General features: G+C 40.8%; 1 protein-coding gene across 1 annotated transcript in view; it reads left to right on the top strand.

The window, feature by feature from the left end:
- LOC118335340 (A disintegrin and metalloproteinase with thrombospondin motifs 16) overlaps positions 1–20,969 on the top strand; it is a 50,060-nt gene extending 29,091 nt beyond the window's left edge. The window contains 13 exon segments of the mRNA XM_035671577.1: positions 1,911–2,059; positions 3,350–3,522; positions 3,670–3,800; positions 4,025–4,148; positions 4,399–4,643; positions 4,840–4,975; positions 5,918–6,044; positions 17,133–17,337; positions 18,274–18,468; positions 18,620–18,676; positions 18,921–19,136; positions 19,269–19,416; positions 19,551–20,969. Of these exon segments, the coding sequence (XP_035527470.1) occupies positions 1,911–2,059; positions 3,350–3,522; positions 3,670–3,800; positions 4,025–4,148; positions 4,399–4,643; positions 4,840–4,975; positions 5,918–6,044; positions 17,133–17,337; positions 18,274–18,468; positions 18,620–18,676; positions 18,921–19,136; positions 19,269–19,416; positions 19,551–19,666 (2,022 nt within the window). The 3' untranslated portion in view covers positions 19,667–20,969.
- The last annotated feature ends 1,014 nt before the right edge of the window (positions 20,970–21,983 follow it).

Genomic DNA, 21,983 nt, shown 5'->3' with positions numbered 1-21,983 from the left:
GTTTTTGGCTCACTTCTGTTGGCTCTCGCGCGGCGTCACTTCTGTTGAAGAGGTGCGAGCTCTCAACCCCCACGGAGCCGGCGTTTCTTGTCGGCGGGCTTCTTCCTTACCCTCACTCCCCTGACAGCCCGCTCTTCGGTCGACCCATGTTGCGTCGGCTGCGGGTGCTCAATCATATCTCGAACGGCTTGCCATGGTTGTTCGGAAGTCCCGGCCCGCCTCTCGCCTACACTGGGCGGGACAACTTAACGGCGCTCTGAACACAGAACAGATGACGGCAGCGCTCACTTCAGAACCATGGCACGCTCAGCCGGCAGGACAAACTGGCGAGGTGGACGAATCAGCTGTTCTAGTTCTTAGTCAAGGACTATGGACGGTTTAGTGCGGAGGAGTGTGTTGTGTGGCTCTGTTGGCGTCATTGAACCACACAGGTAAACAAGAACAAAAATATATGCCCCCAAAACTCGATCATCTAATGCCATGCCTAGGTGGGTTGATTGCTCTGCAGGAGGATTTTGCTGTGGTGTGGTGTGTTGTGTGTGTGTGTGTGTGTGTGTTCTTGAGATCACTCCAAGGCAAGCATATTGCGTATAAACTGAGTATATTGTGACTGATGTCATCTTGACATGTACAAATCCAGTTCAAGCCCGTGCCAGGAAACAGCTTGTGACATAATGTTGCTTTAAGTGAGTCTAGATTTCACAAAGTATATTCTCACATTACATTTAGGGATTTTGAGTGAAGTACTGCTCCTTTTGGAACATGTGATTGGTTAATGACTCAGCCTTTTTTAGGCGCTTACAGGAAATAACTTCATTATTTCATTTGTGTCCTGTAGCATCTTCTTACACGCTACAGACAAACTGTATTCGCATAACTTGCCATATAGTTTAATATTCCTCTTCTGCCTCATGGAACATATTTGGCAATGTGTGTGGATGGAAAGCAGCTTGGTCAGGGTGGCCGCTGTGCAGAGGGGTGGTAATATCATGAGGAGGTAACTGTGAACCCCAATGAAGCTCCTCTCAGTAGAGTAAAAACAAGCAGCTGGTGATTTCATGTGTGCACATGACTCTCTGCACTCTCCAGGCCATGAGTAAAAGTTTGCAACAACCAGATGTAAGGGGAATTTGCCTTTTTAAATTGGGAGAACATTGGAAAAACAATGGAAAATGTATTAAAAATCTGCCAGTTAAAAAAATTAGACACCATATAGGCACCAACTAATAAACAAATCACAAAAGGCTGATACCCCACCCATACAGATGAGCTGCACTGGAAACAAATTACCTCAGTGCCTTGGCAGATTTTTTAGTGTTTCAGAACTAAAATTGATTAAAAAGATGTTTTTCGGCAGTGAAGAACCATGTAGTAGTGTATTGATTTATGAATTGTTGGCAACATTATTTCAACCTGTTTTTTTGTGAAACATTTTACTTTTACTTCTTTTGAAAAGAAAACAAGGTTAAATACAGTATAGGGCAACATGAAATGCAACTATGTGCAAAACAATGGTAAGTCTATTATTCCACTTGGAGAATATCCCTGTCAGGTATGAGACAGTTTTTCCACATTTCAGTTGTGTTTGGCTTAGCTCTGTTAATTCTAGCTGATGACAGCTCAAGGTAGAAACTGTCCAAGAAGCAGCACAACTGGAGTTTCACTGATAGATTGTGAGTATGTAACCAGGAATAGACCACGACCTTTTTGACAGCAGTTAAACCTGAAAGCTATATCTTAGAGAATTCTTCTATAGTTTGACAGACAGTCATCATAAAGAAGATAAAGGGCAGGGTCCGTTGGAAAGTCTGTATGTTTTTGACACTTTTATGATTCTTTGCTTGTGTGCGCTTCACTTCTTCTTCCACCCTCTGTTCCACTTATAATCCCTCCTCTCTCTCTTTCTCTAGTGGTGTCGTAGGGGCCAGTGTGTGAAACAGGGCGACGAGGGCCCGAGGCCCCAGCATGGCCAGTGGTCAGAGTGGTCGTCCTGGTCTGCCTGCTCGCGAAGCTGTGAGAGCGGCGTCACCTATCGAGAGAGGCAATGCAACAACCCCAGGTAGAGATGTACCATAGACTGCATGACATACACATAATAACAATCCCATACAGCAGTGCACACTAGCAAAGGTGAGAACAGCATAAAATGTAGGCCAGTAAACTGTTTTAATTAGTTATTATAGAAGATTTACTAAGGATTTATCAACTGACGATGCTTTGGTATGGAGAGGGTCTGTACTGTTTCCGATTGCTTGACTCAAGGCCAAGAGTATATAAAGACACGTGATTAAAATAGTGAAGATCACTCACATGGGTCTGTCGCTTCATCACTTATCTGCTCACTTAGTCCCCTGCTCATCAGTCACTCAGGATTATTTGTACTGCCAGTCAGTAAGGGGGCCCTATCCCAAATGCTGGGGCCTCCTTTTTATCATGCTATGCCAAGATCCTGACAAGTGGCGAGCTAAATTAGACAGAGGGTGTTGAGGAGAAGGAGAGAGAGAGGGAGGAGGAATGGTGGTGGTGGTAGGTAAGGAAGACAAAGACAGGCATGGGGGTGGAAGAGAGGAAGGGGGAGGGAAAGGGGGGTTCAGAAAATGACAGAGAGAGGGATTTAAAAAGGGAAAGATGAAATGCAGAGATGGGTAGAGAGAGAATCCGAGAGTGAGAGAGAGATAGGTGACAATGTGATTGGAGGGGTTATAGAAGGTGTAATTGTCCTGTGGAAGGGATTTTAGGGAATATTGCCCGAGGATATACATATGTGAATGGAGAAGCCTTCACAACACTCACACACAGCCAAATATACAGGCAAGCATACTCACATATGCCAAATCATGCCAGTACAAAGACAATGAAATTCAATGTTATTGGTAATTTAACACTTTTTTGCTCAATCACATCAAATGCAACAAAAGTGTTTTTCTTTCTCAGTATTTCTTGTTTCACCTGTAAACATCACATATAATCACCCACACACACAACACACAACCTTTCAGTACCAGGCCGTAAACTATTTTTCTCATTTTCCTACCTACCTCCTAAAATTGATAACGCATACTAACCTTTCCGACTGCACAGAGCTCAAGACTGAACACCCTGAATGTGAATAGTTCACAGAATATCCAACAAATAACACAGGCAGCTTCTTAGTTAACTCTGTACAGCCTCATTTTACATTAGAAAGACTGGGATACAACCAAAAGTGACACAGATGTTGCTGATTCGTGTGCAAGCCTCACTTAAACAGTGAGCAGGACGCTTGTGTTCCACTGGGACTGATAATACTGCTACTGAAATACTGAATAAGATCTGTTTTGATGACATATTTCTCAATCCCTCTCTGCAGACCTGCATTTGGAGGGAAGTTCTGTGAGGGCTCTTCCAGGTCTTACAAACTTTGTAACACTGAGGATTGTCCCCTCAACACCATTGACTACAGAGCGCAGCAGTGTGCTGAGTTCAACAGCAAACAATTCAGAGGATGGTACTACACCTGGAGGCCATACACCAGAGTGGATGGTGAGACAATTGTTCCATTCATTTTCAAAATTACTCAGGAAGAAAGATTTGAAATGATTAAAGACAAATTCTGGGGGAGGCTAATACCAACTAGCCTTGTCATGGTAGTTAACATTTTGCCCCTTTGGTTATTTTCTTTCCTCCCAGATCAAGATGTATGTAAGCTGTACTGCTTTGCTGAAGGCTACGATTTCTTCTTTGCCCTGGCCAGCAAAGTTAAGGATGGGACACTCTGCTCACAGGACAGTTCTAATGTCTGTATTGACGGACTGTGTGAGGTAATACTTTTAAATGTCAGGCAATGAGACAGTAACTTTGAGACAGTGGTTGAAGCATGATATCAAAGCATTCTGAGTTAGCCCCAGATTTTTTTTGAAGATGATATCGTATGTGAAGTCTTGAAGTCGAAGTTGAGCTATACATTTTGAGAATGGATTTAGCAGTAGAGAACGTCAATAGACACCCTTGCTGTGCTGTTTTCACAACTACTTTTCTTCCATAGAGAGTGGGCTGTGACCGTGTTTTGGGCTCTACAGCTGGGCCTGATGCTTGCGGGGTGTGTCAAGGAGACAACTCCACCTGCAAGATCTACAAAGGACAGTACACCAAGCAGCATTACACTAACCGTAAGTCAGAGTAGTTACATGTTGAGTTCATTGGTTTTAGTGGTTTTATTTAAGGCATTTCAAAATATCTGTTCTTTATCCCCTATACTGAAAGTTTTTTTTAAACATCATTTAATCATTTTATAGCTCATACATAGCTACAAGTGTGTGGCTTAGTTCTTTCAATTCTGTTTTGTTTAATCAGTTTAGTTAGGACGGATTTTTGTGCAGCTTTTTTATTGCTTGTTTAAAGTTTTGTACTCTTTCTCAGAGTACTATGGGGTGGTAACCATCCCAGCAGGGGCTCGGAGTATCCGTGTGATGGAACTGAACACGTCCAGCTCTTACCTGGCAGTCAGGGACACCCAGAGACGCTACTACCTGAATGGACACTGGACAGTGGACTGGCCAGGCAGACACCCCATCGCTGGAGCCATTTTTGAGTACAAGAGACCTTACAACAGACCAGAGAGCCTCATATCAACTGGCCCAACCAATGAGACACTGGTCATAGAGGTAAGGGATCAGTAAACACAAAGAGTAGTAGTAGAGTAGTCAGTAAGAATATATTAGGATGTTTTTTTAATACCTATGACTTCCATTTCCCCTTCCGAATTCCATGTTTACTCACTTTCTTTATTTCCCTTGATTATATATTACACTTTTTGTTGTCCTTCATCTCATCGTTCTTAGCACATTCTTTCCCCTGTAGATATTGTTGCAGGGCTGGAACCCAGGTGTACGCTGGGAATACACTCTGAAGAAAGCTGATGAGAAGAGGAATCACATCAAACACAATTATACATGGGCCATCATACGCGCCCGGTGTTCAGCAACATGTGCTGGAGGTATGTATAAAATTTTATGCGTATTCCTTTCCAAATTGAAATGTGTTCAAGGTGTAGTTTAGTCCTTTTCATCTTTTGTTGTCACATCAAATCTGTTGTGCAGTTAGCTGTTCTTCGGTTCGTTAAAGAAATAACTTTTGTTTCTGAATTCTAAGATTATTTCAAAGTCTATTGTGTTGATGAAAAGGGACAGATTACCTTTAGATCTTCAATCTGGACCAGCATCTAAAGCTCAGTCTGACCTCTCTGATCTATAATAAGGCCTATAGCTGCAGGTAAATGGACAGAGGAGCGTTCCCATCATTACTGAGGGGACATTAGTAGCTCTTGTTTGGGACTGGTGGGACCTCCTCTTGTTCGACTACAGACCTGCAATTACATGCACACACACACACACACACACAAACAGATCTGCTAAAGCAAGCACACACATGCATGGCTTTGACCAGTGGCCTAGTATTAAACGAGCACACACACATGCAAAAGATTGTTGTAATGACCTGGGCAGACCCTGGGGTGGTGAGTTGAGGCTGGCGGTCAATGGACAAAGGTGCATATGTGTGCATGAGAGTGTGTGTGTGTGTGTGTGTGTGTGTGTGTGTGTATGCACTTGCTTGCCTTCATGAGTGTGAACAAAGCCCCCAGTGTAGAGTTCCTATTGATTGACACCGGAGGTTAAAGTTCCCCACCCTGGTCTGTTGCGGTCCACCCTAACCACCTCCACCTCTTTGTGTCCTGATTGTAGGCCATGATGAGTTTGGGGTAATTTGCTTTATTAAAGAGTGTGACTGACTAACCGACCTGTATGAGTTAAGATGTGCAGATTGACCATGCCTAAGGCCAAATACCAACCAGGGGATCTGTGAATCTGGGATTCAAGTTTCACATAAACCAACAACATGTTGCTTTCAAATGATTTGCCTGAATATATAACCCATACAGGCCAGATGAACACCAAGTCAGCTTGCTACAAAGACTTGAGAGTGCAAGTGAATACATCCTACTGCAATCCCAGATCAAGACCAGCTACTGGACTGATGCCCTGCAACACCCAACCCTGTCCTGCCAGGTCAGTCCCTCTGCTCTTTCATATATAATATATATATAGATACAATCATATCTGTATATAGTCTTGCTAGCAAAATTATTTTTGGTGAAATGTCTCAACAACTATTGTATTGATTGCCATAGAATTTGGTATAGACATCACATTTCCCTCAGGATGAATTGCACTTTAATGATCTACCGACTTTTCATTAGTGTCATCATTAGGTCAAAATGAAACAGTATATAATTTGTGCAGTCTTTTGGTTTATGCTAACATTAGCGTTCAGCATTTAGCTGTGCCAAAGCCTTACAGAGCAGTTAGAGTTTCTGTGATTTAAATATCACGACTCATTCAACTCAAACCTTAGTGATGTCAGTGATCATCTGTGGCTTCAACATTTGTGAATGATCTCATCAAATTTGCACTTAACTGGCTCTCAATCTGGACATTATTCAAAAATTATTCTCGCAGACATTTCCTCATATTTTCCTGATACGCACTTTTGGATGGAAAAAGACGGAATATTTGGCCCTTCTAGACTTCTTGAGGTATGTCATGGTATGTCAATTATTCAGTTGTTAATTTGGTGTTCCCTGGAAGTACTGTAGGGTATGTGACATTGTTGGCCATAACAGCTCAGCATTCTGTACATGCATGTTCATGTTTGGAACTTAAGGAGGCAGCTGTAGTGGCCACCAGCCAAATAGGTTGATGTAGTTATTTGAGCTCACCATGTGACCAGTGAGGAGATTGTCTTGTGGACAGCATAATAATTAAGTATTTTCTCTACTTTGTCTTAATATCCTTTACTCTGCTTTACTCTTCTGACCTTTTGTCCTTTTCACCTTCCTCCTCCCTCACTCCTCCTCCTGACTGCCATGTGTTACTGGTCTACAACACCTACACATCTGTTTTGTAAGTTCTAGACATGCAGTGTCAGAAAGAGCTATTTATTGGTTGAGTCAACTCTTCCGAACTTCCCAAACTATCTCCTCATAATAAAGTGAATGAATCGTGTCAGGCAGCACCGACTGTATTCTCCACCCTTTCCCAGCCCAGTAAAGCACCTGTTCTACAATGATGAAATTTTCCTCTCATGTAATGAAAAATAACTTACATTTTGGCCAAAATATTCGTGCAAGACATGGGGAAGAAGGGGAAGTTCCACTGGATATTCTGTTCGTGTCCAGTTCAGCATGATACCTCAACATCTGTCAGAAATGGTTAGCTTCTGTGTTTGTTTAATACAGCAGGCCAAGGTCTTGTAAACCTTTTCACATGTAGCATCACTGTGGGACCCAAGCTCAGAACAGATTGCTGGTTCTCCAGCTCTATCAAGACCCACTAGAGACATCACTTGTGCGTAGTATAAGAAACTCTGCTCAATGCAAAATACATTGCCAGCTTAATGGATGAGGCATGTTGGTTCATTAAAGCCCTGGTGATTCTCAGATAGTTTTTTCCACAAGTATGCACCAGAACCAAACTCAAGATTAATTTGCAGTTGGGAACCAAAGTACATGTTATCATACTTTGAGATTCACTTCCAGGTTGCTGTGGCCAAGAGGGCTTTTCTCGAAGTTGTATAATGTCACTGCTGTCACTTAGATTGGCACTAACTAATTTTTCTATGATGTATGACGATACCATGCAGAAAGAGAGTGGGAGCGAGACCCACTAATGGTTCTGTGGTTTCAGGGTGTGGTTCTGTGGGATCTTGGCTCAGCTCACTTGGTTCGGTCACTGTCTATACCCTGACACACAGGGCCAAGGCAGAGGATCAAAGATCAATCAACATGGTCCAACGCTGCGGACATCATAGGGAGTGGTGCGCCCGTTGACAGACAAGACATGTACGAACACACGCACACATAAAGACATACACGCAGGGGAAATGTCCCTCCCTTGTCTGTGTGGCTCTGGACAATGTCATGAAGGGTAAAACTCTGGCCAGAAAACAAATCAGTGAGAGAAACTCTTGGGATAACACTGATTTTAATGAAGGGGGAACTTGAGAGTTTGTCCATGAAAATGTTTTTGTTTTTTTTAAGCCATAGGGCACTGAAATACATTTACACGGCAGTATAAAAAAGCTGAATTACTGGTTAGACATTTTTTGAGGGTACACTTTGTATAGCATTTACATAGCAGTATAGCAGGTTATTGGCCACAGAACCTCTAAATACCGATCAAATCTGTGTAGTGACCAACAGTGAAGCAGTGTGTCATTCCTACAGCAGCTGTTGCTGAGGTATTACTTCCCCTGGGTGCATTTTCTGCATGTGTACTTGGAGTAATAATTTCAAAGATATCACGTAGACCTGATCTCTTGGGCCTACATAAGTCCAGTAAAAGAAGGTTACCAGTACAAGATACAGAAAAGATGGATAGTGGAAAGTCATCATGTTGATGAGCCATATAGAACATATGGAAAGAAACAGGATTGTTCTCGCATTGCCGGGCTACTTCAGCCCACTTTCAGACCAAATCAGGTGTTGTAGTGATTTGTCGCAGGGTTGTGCAATACTGTGCGCGTGTGTGAGGCAGGGGAGGTGGTAGGCGTAACGGCCATGAAACAATCAGAAAATAACGTTTAATTTATCTGATTAACCAGTTTTCTCGCGGCACTCTCTCTCTGTCATTTACTGTCTATGAAGCTCGACCACAGCTGTTTCTCTGTCTTTCTCTCTTGTACGGACACAAACCAAAATAAGCTTCTTGTATCGCTATTTTGCAGCATAGACTGCAGGCCAGACACAGACAATGAAGCTGGGATATAGCGCCTGTTTCAGTGATATTTCAGGTTGACTGTGGAGCAGTTTGACAAGTCTGATCGGTATGATTGGCCACCGCAACATGACGTCAGGTTGTGTTTCTCCAAAAGTCGATTCTGTTTCACCGCTGCAGTCTAAATGCACTACCCCCATTCAAAATTGGAAGAAAGAAAGGAGGGAATGTTTTCGCCAGAGCTCCTGATTTGGTCCGAATCGGCCTTGTCATTCTAACATAACTCTTTTTGGATGCTTTGCTCATTTGCTTTGACAAGCAAGACAGAGGTTTGATTTAGATTGTATTATGTTTTCAATCCCTATGTTTCACTTTTTTGCATACAAGAGAAAGGTCTTCACGATAAGGACTAACCGATGTGTTTGGCGAACGTAATGCGATCAGGGATAATGAGTTTGGCTGGGAGTCTATCCCCAAATCTAATAAAGAGCAAGACAGAGCTGCTAACATTAACCTATGCTATATTATAGTAATATCCACCAGGTTCCACACAGTGAAAAGGCTACTATACAGGTGATGTACTATCATTAATGAAGCTTTTTAACATAACCTCTAACCCCACAAAATAATGTAGAATACTCCTCCTTGGCCTCGAAGTAACACAGTGTGTTTAGGTAGACACGCTGATGTTTGCAGCATAAAAAGACACCACCCTCCAATCTTTCTTACTACAGCCCAATGCAAACCGCTTCAACATGTGGAGAAATCCAAACCTTGACAGGCCTTCTGTGTCTAGTTACTGTTATAATAAAGCTATATATAAATATATAAAGTTACAATTGCTGACAATGTTCAAGGGAGGGGTTTATACTAAACTTTGTTAAAAAATAAAATACATTACTTCTAGTAATGGCCTATTAATAATTTCTTCTGTGCTTGTGTAGTTCACTCCTACTGAAATTATTAGCCAAAAACATAGTACAACATACGGGCATCCTTGCAAGACTATTATACGACTTATTTTTGACATTTTCCAGATTGGGGACCACAAGTGCAAATAGAGGACATTCTTAACTGCACTATTAAATGCAAAAATGACAAATACAGCTCAAAAGCTTTTTTGCTGGATAGATGCATAGTATGTGTAGAACTGGGAGCCTTTACCAGGACTGCACAGGAGGTTCAGGACAGTTATAGTATAGTAGATGCTTGTCTCTCAAGGAATAACAAGAGCATTTATCTGGAGACTTTTGGCAGCTGCTATTTAGGTGTCTGTTCCCCTGTGCCTCTATTCTGAGTATTCTCACGTACACTCTTAGCAATGGTCTGAAATATCAGCCAAATTCTTGCAAATGAAGTGGACACTGCTGACAAGTTGTGCCTTGATTTATGAGCAGAGAGGGGTTTTGCTGAGACACTGACCTCATCTTGGTCACTGCTGCGTGTGGATGTCCAGAAAAAAATCTGTTGTTGTGTGTCCAAATGTGACTTTGTCCCCTGCATGTAAAAACTGTTTTGTTATGCCGTGGCCAAACCAAGCCTTTTAAAATGTGTTTAATACTCTCATTATTTCTCAATATTAGAGGGCCATTAGGAGGCCATCAGTAACACTAATGCTATGAGTCACTTTTTATTAGAGCGTTTGTTAAATGTCTGAAATGTAACTTTGTGGTGAAATTCTATGGTGCAGGTTTTGTTGTATTTGCAACACAGTTTTTGTCTGTGCTCATAAGCATATAACATATACACAGAATAACATGCAGGATGCACACAGTATGATGCTGTTGTTGTTGCTGCCATCATGTTGCCAAGAGCTGCATGACTGGCCATCAACTGCTGTCTGGCACACACACAGGAAGAAGACAGGGCAGGGCAGGAGAGAAACAGTGGTGGTGTCTGATTACTGTGAAGCTCATTCCCACCCAAACTCACTCACCCTCTCATCAAGACTCCCGAGGAACAATTTCAAGTGTCTCTACTACACCCCACCCAATGAGCACAGCCGTCCTAATGTCCAAAACTACACCTAAATCGATTACAGTAACACTTATGCACATATCAAATCTCTTTCTCCCTTTCTGTTGTTCCGGATGCTTTACTTTGAAATTTCCCCTCTTGCTTATGAAATCATCTCTTTTTTAATCTGTGTCCCAACACCTGCTGAAAAAACCCGCTGTTTAAGAAGGATTTTCTCAGGGATACAGTATTATACAGGGCACCAATATTACGTAATCAGCACTGAAATCATGGAATCCCAGTTACATTACCATTTATCTCATGTTTTATAGTAACCAACAGCTGTTCAAAAGGGGATTTTTCCTCAGTGCCTGAATATTTCCTTCTTTCTCAGTTTGTGTATGTCTCCCTGTTTTGGAACAGGTATCTTAGGAAAATCCTGCATGATGACCACATCGCTGTCTCATATTCACTGACATAAACTAGTGATGGTGTTGACAGAAAATATATATTTATATAATGTCGTCAGAAAAGGGAGCTGTGTCCTCCAGAGCTTTGTTAGGTCAGACATTTTAAGTAATAATGGCATGTTTGTGGTTCATTGTGTCATCATGTGCTGTAGAGTATATTATGTAGTCATTGCTGCTTTGTTTTCACTCTTACATTCAAGAAAAACTGCTGTTGAGCACCACTGCCAGTGTTATAGATTATTCCCACCCAGGCTAAAAACGTCAGCACTTTGGATCAAAGAGTGCAACAATGTATTGTTAGGATGTCTACCACTGTAACACTTCACCTGCAGTCTACATTATTAACTATAAGGCTGTATTAGGGTGCTGATGTTACCAAGATCAGTAAAGTAAAAAACACTTTAATAAAATGCTGCTCCACTGACTGTCAAATGTTGATATAAGTTCAGTTATATGTAAATATACTCTCTGTGGTCAGAGGATTAAAACTCATAAACGCGGTCTATTGACTGTTGGTCCCTCAGCATGGAGTTTCTTAGGTGTCAGAGAGATGGTTTAGTTGTTATCACATGACCTACGTATTAACAGGTAACAAAATGATAAAAATGTTGTCAGAAAAATCTGAAATGTCCCACAGAAAACAAATCTGGTTGTTTTTTGTTGTTTTTTAGGCTTCTTTTTTTTTTAAATGCATCAATATGCATTGAACAGACATTTTGACGGTCAAACACAGGTGTAACTAATAACTCACTATCAAGACTATCAAGATTTAGGTTAACAAGACTTATTCAGAAAGCAAAACAATGTGTAAAGTGGACAGATCCATGGAAAGACTTTTGACACGGAAGAAAAACAAGAAAAACACAGCAGTTAAATCCAAAATATGAAGAAGCTTATCTTACTTTGGGGTTCACTGTCAATATAGCAGGATTGCCTTGTGTCAGAGTAAAAACTCTGGCAGTCTAAACAGAGGTTAACTTGCAATCACTTACTCAACAGAAACCAATAAGAAACATACGTGAAAAGAGTGTGTGAAGTGTTCTTGATATTAAAATCAAATTTAACTTGGCTATAATATTGTTACAGGTTGATAAATCTGCGGTCAGTTTATTGGTCGATTTGGAGTATGAAATTGTTTCAGCCTTCAAAGGGGTCATGACAAAAATGTTTAAGAACCACTGGAATACAGTGAGTTCAATAAACTGTGTGACCTCCTGTAGGAGTAATTTAACACTGGTAAAAATGTATAGCTAATGTTTCACCATAAAATATGTCATATAGAGCTAATAACTAATTTAATGCAGTCAAAAAATGTCAGTTGTATATTGAAACAAGCCTCACTGAATGGTCTCCACTATGTTTGACAAAATCAGATAACTCAAAGGGACATATTACATGTACGTGAACCAAATGTATACGGTGTATTATGTTTCTGTGCAGTGGAAAATGTAATTATGTACCTATTGGTTAATGGATCGTAGTACAGGCAGGAAACCGAGCATTTTAGGAGAAAAGAGGGTGTACATCAAGGAGGAAATGAGGAAACTCTTGCTCACAGTGTTTGTGGGTTTCTCCTGACGAGCCAAACAATTCAAGCTTTATCTGTGCCTTTACAGTGTGTGATCACACTGCCATTATCTGGTAGTCAGAGACAGTGACTGTTACAATTCCAGCTTTCAGTTAGTACTTAACTTCTTACTCATCCCTCAAGATACTGCAGGTACAACAGATGCTTCAGTTTCCCCTCAACCCTTACACACACACACACACACACACACACACACACACACACACATAAAGCGTTGCATCAATTTTTGCTTGAGCTTGGCCTCTGTCCGTCTGTCTGCCTCTGTTTCTCTCTGTCTCTCTGTCACTCACAGATGCATAGGTGAAGCATTTGAGGTTAGTTCTGAGTTCTGAGATCTTTCTGTCCCTTTCCGTCCCACCTCTCGTCCGTATACACACACACACACAAACAGCAGGCTTGGTTTGTAAGACCTCCATTGCAGTGTCCATTAGCTGGCTGGCTTCAGGCTCAGCTGTAAACATAACCCTAACGGCCTGGACTCTTTGATGTGACGTCTTTTTTCTCTCTGACCTGTCCAACCCCGTCCTACCGCGCGTACACAGACACACACACACAGACACACACACCACCAAGCAGCCAGCCAAGGATAGCAGTCATTCAAACCTTGTTGTGCTTGGGTGGCAGCGCTTCCAATCTCTCAGCAGGGATTTGTGGTGCTTAATGGCAAACACTCTCTGTCTGCTTGTTTGTCTGTCTCACTGTCTGTGTCTTTTAAAAGTCATTTATAAATAATTTTAAATTGGCATTCCATCTATCTCACGTACACCAACAAAGCCACTCTGCTGCTTCCCTGTGGTTATCTTAGATGTTGATGCTCCTCACTGATGTTTCTGTCCACGTTGCAGTCTTTCCTTTCTCTCTCTCTTACTTTCTTTCTCAGACATTCCGCCACACACCAGCCCTATCAGCATTAACTCGCTAATGGATTTGTGTGTTTACACTGAGTTGAGGAAGCAGTGATATTGACTGTTAAGTAATCTCATGACTGTTTACACTCATCTCATGGGACTATCTCCTTCATTATCTACAGCTGAGGCTGCTTAAATGTACCTGTGTGTGTGTGCATGCATGTTCCTGTAAGTGTGTGTGCGCATAAGCATGGGAAGTATTATATAGTATAATATACAAGACTCTTACAGAGCTACTTTGCTATACATGTTTGGTAGTATGTGACAGATTTTGAGTGTTTAAGTATGTTTAGGGGTTATCAAATAATCCAAAATCCAAAATCCAACTGCAATCCACTTCTGTATCAGCTGAAAATGTTTATGATATGAAGAAACTTAGTACTTATAGTAATGGTGCCACATTACAACGTCAGCTAGTGGTTTTATTTTATTATTTATTGCACATGATCAGTGAGTGTTGAATGTATGTATCTTATAAAGTAATAGTTGTTGACATCATCATAATGTACATTATTTTCTCAGAGGAACATTTTATGGCATTAGGACAGTTAACATAACTTAGTGAATTCTTAATGGGTTCAAGAAGACCCATCAGCATATATTGAAACTTCAAATTTAAATACAAACATTAAAAGCAACAGCGTTCTCTTGTTACAGCAGAAAATTCTCATAGTAATTATATTAGGCCATCTACCTTTTTCCTATTGGTTGCAACCTAAACCTCCAGGCGGCATTTCCATGCTTTTACACTCTGATTACAGCTATTTGCAGCATTGTGGAGCGGTGTATACCAATCTTAGATTACAACATTCAGAACATGCATAAATAAAATAGAGTTACATTTTTGTTGTATTGTTTGGATTTCTGATCACATTAATTTGTGTATCCTACTATATTAGAGTTCATGGTTTAATCAACCAGAACTGCTTTCATTTCTTTTGTCCAATGCCTGGTCAAGTACAAAACATTTTTGTTGCACTTAACTAAAACACATTGTCCTGGTATATGCACATATGTTTCTATTTTTTCACGGAGCATCTGGACAACTTTTCATAGTGTTTGTGAGCCCTCCACTCACATAAACTGTGAGCTGAGACCAAAACATGTGAAACACCCACCAAAACAAGCTGGCTGTGGTCATCAGTCCATCCCTGCAGGTCATACTGTTCTGAGGCCCTGCAGTTATTTCATTTTGCTGTGTCTGCATCCACTAAGTTGGACTGAACAGGCATTACATCATGGAAAAGGGTCTCGATGCCCGCTCACATTTAGAGCATGATATAATTGTGTCTCACAGTGTGGACATACACTGATATAAGCAGAGAAACACCCACACACACTGACACTTGAAAGCTCAAACACACACACAGTGGCACAGCCATAAACACTGGTCAGAGGTTATTTAATGCCCCTGGTGAGCATCCAGACAGTGTCATTTAGACCACAGAGGCTATCTGACACTCGTCCACAGGATATCTGATCCCCTGTGCTTCTGTCCAGAGACTGTGACGCTTACTCATCCTCCAATAACACTTAGCTACAAATAAAAGTCAAGGCAGGGATCACAAGGTGGTCTGTAAATTGATATGGCATTAATCAGTATATTATGCTCATGCCAGTGGGGTCACTAAGGTGATACATTTGTGGCTTCAGTATTAATTAAAGCTCTGATATTCCACCTTCTACACGCACCACATTAAAACTTTTTTTCCCACTGCAGGTCAGATGACTCTATTTTACTTTTCTGTGCAGAAGCTGATATCTGAGATGTAACCAAGTGATGTAAGAAAGCCTAAATAAGATTTAATTAAGTTTGTCAGTGTGATGTCATGCTGTAGCAAGTTGGTAAATGTTCTTACATAGTAAATCCACCATATCACCTAACCACTACAAGCTTGTGTGTTACATCATAAAAACCCCGTACAGTTTGAGTATTGAAATATTTATGGAGTAATACAAATTAAGAAATACAGAATGTATTGAATTTCCTCTTTATTGAAGGCAACGGTGCAAGTGTAATGTGTCCAAGTACATTTCAAGTCTTGAAAGACCGATGTGGCTCTAAAGAATAGTGTAGTTGGTCTTCTGCTTGCATTTATCTATGTATTATATGACACCATGAGGGTTAGATCCTATTTCTGCGCGGAGGGCCAGTAAACATTGTGTCAGCATATAAAGAATGTTACATGTATGTGTTGATCATGTGTTAAATGTTTGGAATAAACATCTTCATCTCTACCTTCTGCTCATACTCCCTCAAATCATCCTTTGATGATGCTAGTGTGTATCTTCCTCATGACTAGTCATAACATACGACCAGATGGAATTTCTCCATCTGTATTTATTTAGTTTCGATAGTGCATGCATAATGCCCTTTAGAGCTATACTCGTCTCATCGTCCTTATACAACATTCCAAGCAAGTGATGCACCAGATTATTGCAAATAAAGTTTAGACTGTTATTATATACAACTCCATGTGCTGACAGCAATGTTTTTGGGTTGTTTGGGGTAGATCTTACGAGGCTGGGTGGGTACACTGGGGTGAAGTTAGGGAGAGGATGACAGAGTGTGTGATGAGGGATTGAGCTGCTTGCACCTTGTGCTTTGGGTCACTTGGGATAGATGCAAAGAAGCTTGGAGAACGGAGGATAGGAGGCTCGGGGGTTTGGCAGGGGCTGTAGTGTATGCACTAAATGCACTAAAAATAACATAAACTGTACTGTCCTAAACTGAGCCCTTGTCACCAGGGTCAGAGGATTGTGTGTCTAAGATGCATTAATATGAAGGATGCTTATTATGTATCTCGAAAAAGACAGGTTTTTGTAATTGCCAAAATATGTATTTGTTAGGAGTGTTCAGTATTTGAGGTAATTATGAAAGAAATATGATGTTTAGTTTTAGTGGTGATGAGGGCTTGAGTTTAGGCAAGGAGGGGGTTTAAAACTGTGCAGTTGAGGTTTAAGTTACAGTTTAAAAGCCTGGTATTTCGGCTGTTCTGACTTGCTTTGAAGCCAGTCAGCCATGAACAAATGTCTTAACACCCTTAAGAGTTAGGCCTGCTACAGGTCAGGGATCGATGAAGACTGGTGTTTAGTCACAGAGACAAATACTCCTATTTTAATCTTTATAGTTATTACTTGTTACTTACATTGTTGGTATTGTCTGCCAAAGGTGTTTTGCTTTCTTATAATGAACAAAGGTGCTTATTTCAAATGAGATAATGTTATTTAAGCTTTTTTTACACATACAGTAAGTTTTGAGTTTTACAGTCACTTATATTTTTAAGCATTCGAAGATGAATTAAGCTGCAGAGGGCACTGGATAAGCGGCTTAGACACAACACAGGGAGTCTAACTGCACAGTTATCATGTCATTCGTGAATTCCCGAAGACCTGTCTGAATAAGTGATTGAGGAGCTTTTGCACGTTGACTCAGCGGGCTTGTGTTGTGTTTTCCCAGCTGGTCTGTAGGAGAGTGGGGGGTGTGCAGCCAGAGCTGTGGAGGAGGGGAGCAGACGCGGCAGGTCCAGTGTGTCCAGAGAACCAGCCAGACCAACGTGGACGCTCTGGCTGACTCTCACTGTGCCCAGCCCACCCCGACCAGGAGGCAAGCCTGCAACACACACAGCTGTCCACCAGTCTGGACCACTGGGCCTTGGACACAGGTAAGAACGTGTGAAAGTGATCTGCCATTGCCATTGAGTGAATATTTAAAGTGCTCAATGTGCTTACACTGATGTCATTCAGGACATGCATAGTAGATCCACAGCAGGACAAAAAAAAACACTTAAAAGTTGCACACTACCCACCATTCAGCCTGAAGAGCTTTACACACTGTTGTTAAGTGAACCCTAGCATTGATGGCTTCACCACATTTTATGACAGTGATCTCAGTGGCTTTAAACTGAATGTGCCCACTGAGACCCCCTATGTTCTGTTCTCTGTCCAATTCCTATACATTGTGCGAGGTGACTTGTCTCACTGTAAAACCTTTTTAACTGCCATTTTACCCCCAAATATCCATAACTACCTGCCACAAATGGTGTCCAGTTTACTTCCTCTCTGGTACTCAGTGCAGTGCGTCACAGCCCCGTTTTCTTGGACGTAGTGGACCACTTTCAAGGTTTTGATTTATTAAGATGTATGCATAGGATCAGAGTGAATATTAGGGGAATTGTTGGACTACCTCAAAGGAATTATTAAGGAAGTAAAGCACAATAAGTCACTGTGTGGAGAATGTGAATACGTGGTGGCCATGCTGAAATGCTTACTGTGCATAGTTGGCCTGTGAGACTTTTTCCCATGCTAAAGTCATTTAATAAATGCATTATGTCAAATCTTGAATTCATTTACAAATCCTTACTTTTAGCAGAAAATGATGGATATATTACAAATGTACGAGAAAAATGTAACCCATGTAGCCAATATTGATTAACAATACCAATACCAAATGTGCTAAAAGTTAAAATATTCTATTCATCCTTTTTCTCGGGACCCCCAACAACCCACTCATGGAACCTTTGTCAAACCCCAATTTGAAAAACAAGCATTTAAGCAGGATAAAATATCATCATTAGCATGTTTCTGGGTTTTTTTGGCAGTGTTCTCGTAAGTGTGGCAACGGATTGAAGAAGAGGACAGTTCTGTGTACGAGCACCAACCCAGGTGCCCAGACACACACACTGCCAGACAGTTTGTGTGTGGGCCTGCCGAAACCCGCCGGTCAAGAATCCTGCTTCATCAAACGCTGCCAGAAACAACGCAAAGTCCAGTGGTTTGTCTCCACATGGCAAGAGGTATTTCATAAGCAATTAAAAATATATATATATGAAATTAAGATAAATACAGCAGTAGTAATGCAGTGTGTGAACGTTTCTCTTTTTTACCTCATGTAAATAAGTTCTTTCATAATTTCTTCTCTGTTTCTGTCCTTCTTTGATCTTCCAGTGTTCAGCAACGTGTGGTCGTGGTTATCAGGCGCGCTTCATCAAGTGTGCAGAGAAGGTGCGTATTATATGTCCTACGTTTATTCAAATATGGCAAAATGTCGATTCCTAATTATTAAATTAGTAACTTTAATCATTAATTGTGACAGTCCTCTGCTATTAAATTCCCTTTCTTGTAATTTAGGGTTTCAATTATTTTCTTTACTGTTGTGTATATGAAATACAGTGTTTGTGTATATTTTATTGTCATGTTATACAGTGGCATCTTGTCTTCTTACTTATTTTTGGTGTCCATAATACAGGACACTGCAGGAAAATACAGAGAGCTTGCTGCCAAGAAGTGCCACCATGTCAGTAAGCCCACAGTTGATCTCCAGAGGCCGTGCAACCTGGCTGAGTGCCCCGTCCACACTACCCCAGCAGTCTACCGATGGAGCACATATCATCACACCTATCCACCTCAACCCCTCCCTCAACCTCCTCCTCCAGCAGAATGGCACACGTCTCCTTGGTCTCAGGCATGTTAACTTAGAGCAGGATTACATAGCTGAACCATGCAATTGAGGGGTGTTGGTGCTGAAGTGCTTTATAGATGTTTCATGACATTTACCGTGTCCATCATTTAGGTTTTGTTTCTTTGTGTTCTACAGTGCACAGTGACATGTGGAGGAGGAGTGCAGGCCAGGACAGTCCAATGTCTGGTCCAGGGGAAGCCCTCTCCTGGCTGTGCCTTCCATCTTAAACCCTTAATGTCCCAGGCATGCAACACCAACTTCTGCCCACAACCTGATAAGAAAGGTACTGAAGCTCTGACATCAAACTAAAACTGTGCTTCTTGTAATCTATAGTCTAAAGAGAGTTGTCTTAAAATAGCTTGTTAGAATAGAGACATGGTTTCATAAATTCATTTTTTTTCCCTTTTCTTTCCACAGACCTTGCATGTAGGGATTACTTCAACTGGTGTTACCTGGTGCCCCAGCATGGAGTCTGCAACCACAAGTTCTATGGCAAGCAGTGCTGCCAGTCCTGTTCAAATTCAAACCTATAATCATACGGAGTGACTCTGTCTGTAACACAGGCAGATAGGTAGTTAGATAGACAAAAGACTATATTTGACGTCCATGCTTGAAAAGACAGTGCCTTTTTGCTTTAAGCGTGTGGCGAGCACTGAAAAACAAATGACATTTCAATGGAAGTGCAAAAGAGTTGCAGTGCCCTTTCTCCTCCCTGCGATGCCGGACATCTGGATACTAGAACTTGATGCTGACAGCACAATACAGGAATGTGATCAGGACAGTACAAAAAAAGGAGAGAATTATGAGGAGGAACTAGCTAAATGGGAATCATGATTAAAGCGAATAGTCCATAAGAAACTGAAAACCTGAAAAATCCCAGCTTTGTTTATGTACTGTATGTAATTGAACAGATCTGCACCCAGGACACCCAACATCCTCCAGGCAACCAAAGGCCAATGATGGCAGGCCTACAGAGAAAAACGGTTGACGAGCCTTCAGGCACTGCCACGCAACAACATGTGATACAGCCCGGTCTGCACTGCAATTCTTGATCAATTGGACATCTGGGGTCTGATAATGAAAAGGGATGTTTCAAAGAAACAAGAAAACATCATTTTACTTTAAGGCTTGATAAAAAACAGGCTGGATAGCTGGACAATAGCAGGAAGCTTTGTGCTGTTGTGTAAAATAAAAAAGTAAAGAAAAAACAAAATGCATCATTTAATGAAAGAACTATTCTGAGATGGGTTGCGACTGTGTGAACTGACTTTCATACTCAGTGGTGCTACAACATTGTCTTCTGTCACCAAATCAATGTGAAATCCTCAAGTTTCAGGAAAGAACACATGAATTGTGTGACCCATGTACAGTATTGTTTGTTTTATTTATTGGCTTTACAATACAGCGTTGCTGGAAGACTGTATTAATAAGCAGTATAAATGTGTCCTTTTATTACTCTACTCTAAGCCCATTACCTTTATATTTTGTATTATGTTTCATAAGATTTCATGCTGACAAAATGCACCTTTTTTATTCAAAACATTTATCTTCTTTTTAAAGAAAATGAATCTGTGATGTCAAAAGCCCAGTCCCGCAATGTCAACAATGATTGATGATCATTTACAGCAGCTGTTGAGTAGAAACAAAGGTATGAGCACGCTGTTTGAAGAGACACCGTTTCTTTCCATTACATTGTCCAACATTATCCAAGTCATGCATTGCATTTATTGATATGGCACAAAAATATATTGGTTATGGTTCAAAAGCAATGACAGATGATGGCCGATGCTATTTCAATGTGATTTTTACAGTGTAAATGAAATACCAATAAACAAATGTGTGTCAGCATCTCAGCTGTGGCATGAGTCCTGATTTAATTCTTCTCAGCTGTCAGTTTGAATGAATTTGATCTTACCAAGGTGGTGTGAAACTTCAAACGCATTATTGTCCATGAAGTATTCCAAGGGGAAATAAAATCAGGAAGGGAAACTGATCTCTTAAGTCATACTGTTTTTGGCCTCGATATTGCCATCATGTCCTGACAAAGGATTTGTCTTTCAAGGTGAACTCTATTGATATAGCAAACATGCAATGTAACTGTTGTATATTTACAAATCCAGCAGTCATGGACAACCATTTGAAGTCAGATTTCTGCCAGATGAAAGGGTTTCTGCAGGTTTTAAGTTAAGTTAGTTGTTAAGTTAAATTCAAGACTTTTTAAAGACCTTTTTAAGACTATTATGAACGTAATTTAAGACCTATTATACGTCTATACTGGCAAAAAAAATCTAAAGATATGAAGAAAAATCTGTATTTTGTAGTTGTTACAGCATGATCAATACACATTTAAAAGCTAGACTGAAAAATGTAACATAATGGAAGTACTTATAGAACTTAATTAATCCAATACATTTTTAAGAGCTGTCAAAATTATATTGAAGACATTTTAAGGCCCAAAATTCTGATGATTGGATTTTAGACTTTTAAGAGCCCACAGACACCTTGTGAATATAAGTCCAATGTTAACCAACCATTTAGCTCTGTTTTTGGTCTTCACCAACTTCTGAGACAAATATCTTGCTCCGCTCTTTACCAGCTAAACGCTCCAGTAGTTATTCCTAAACAATACAGTGAAAATGCTAAAACGCTACATCAAACGGAGGTGAACTGCAGAGCCTGGGTTTGTCTACCAGTGACACCTTTCACTTTAATATAAAAATATTTCTGTTTAGTTTAGTTTCCTAGATAGAGCTATCTTCTTTTCGAAACCATTTCAGTGTGTGGTTGTTGCAGCACCACCACATTACAGACTATGTGTCATATTGTAACAAGATGAAACAAAAAGAAATA

Source organism: Morone saxatilis, unplaced genomic scaffold (genome assembly GCF_004916995.1).
Source record: "Morone saxatilis isolate NCDOM2014 unplaced genomic scaffold, NCSU_SB_2.0 Contig24, whole genome shotgun sequence".
Lineage (NCBI taxonomy): Eukaryota > Metazoa > Chordata > Actinopteri > Moronidae > Morone > Morone saxatilis.
This window is presented reverse-complemented; position numbering and strand designations above follow the sequence as displayed.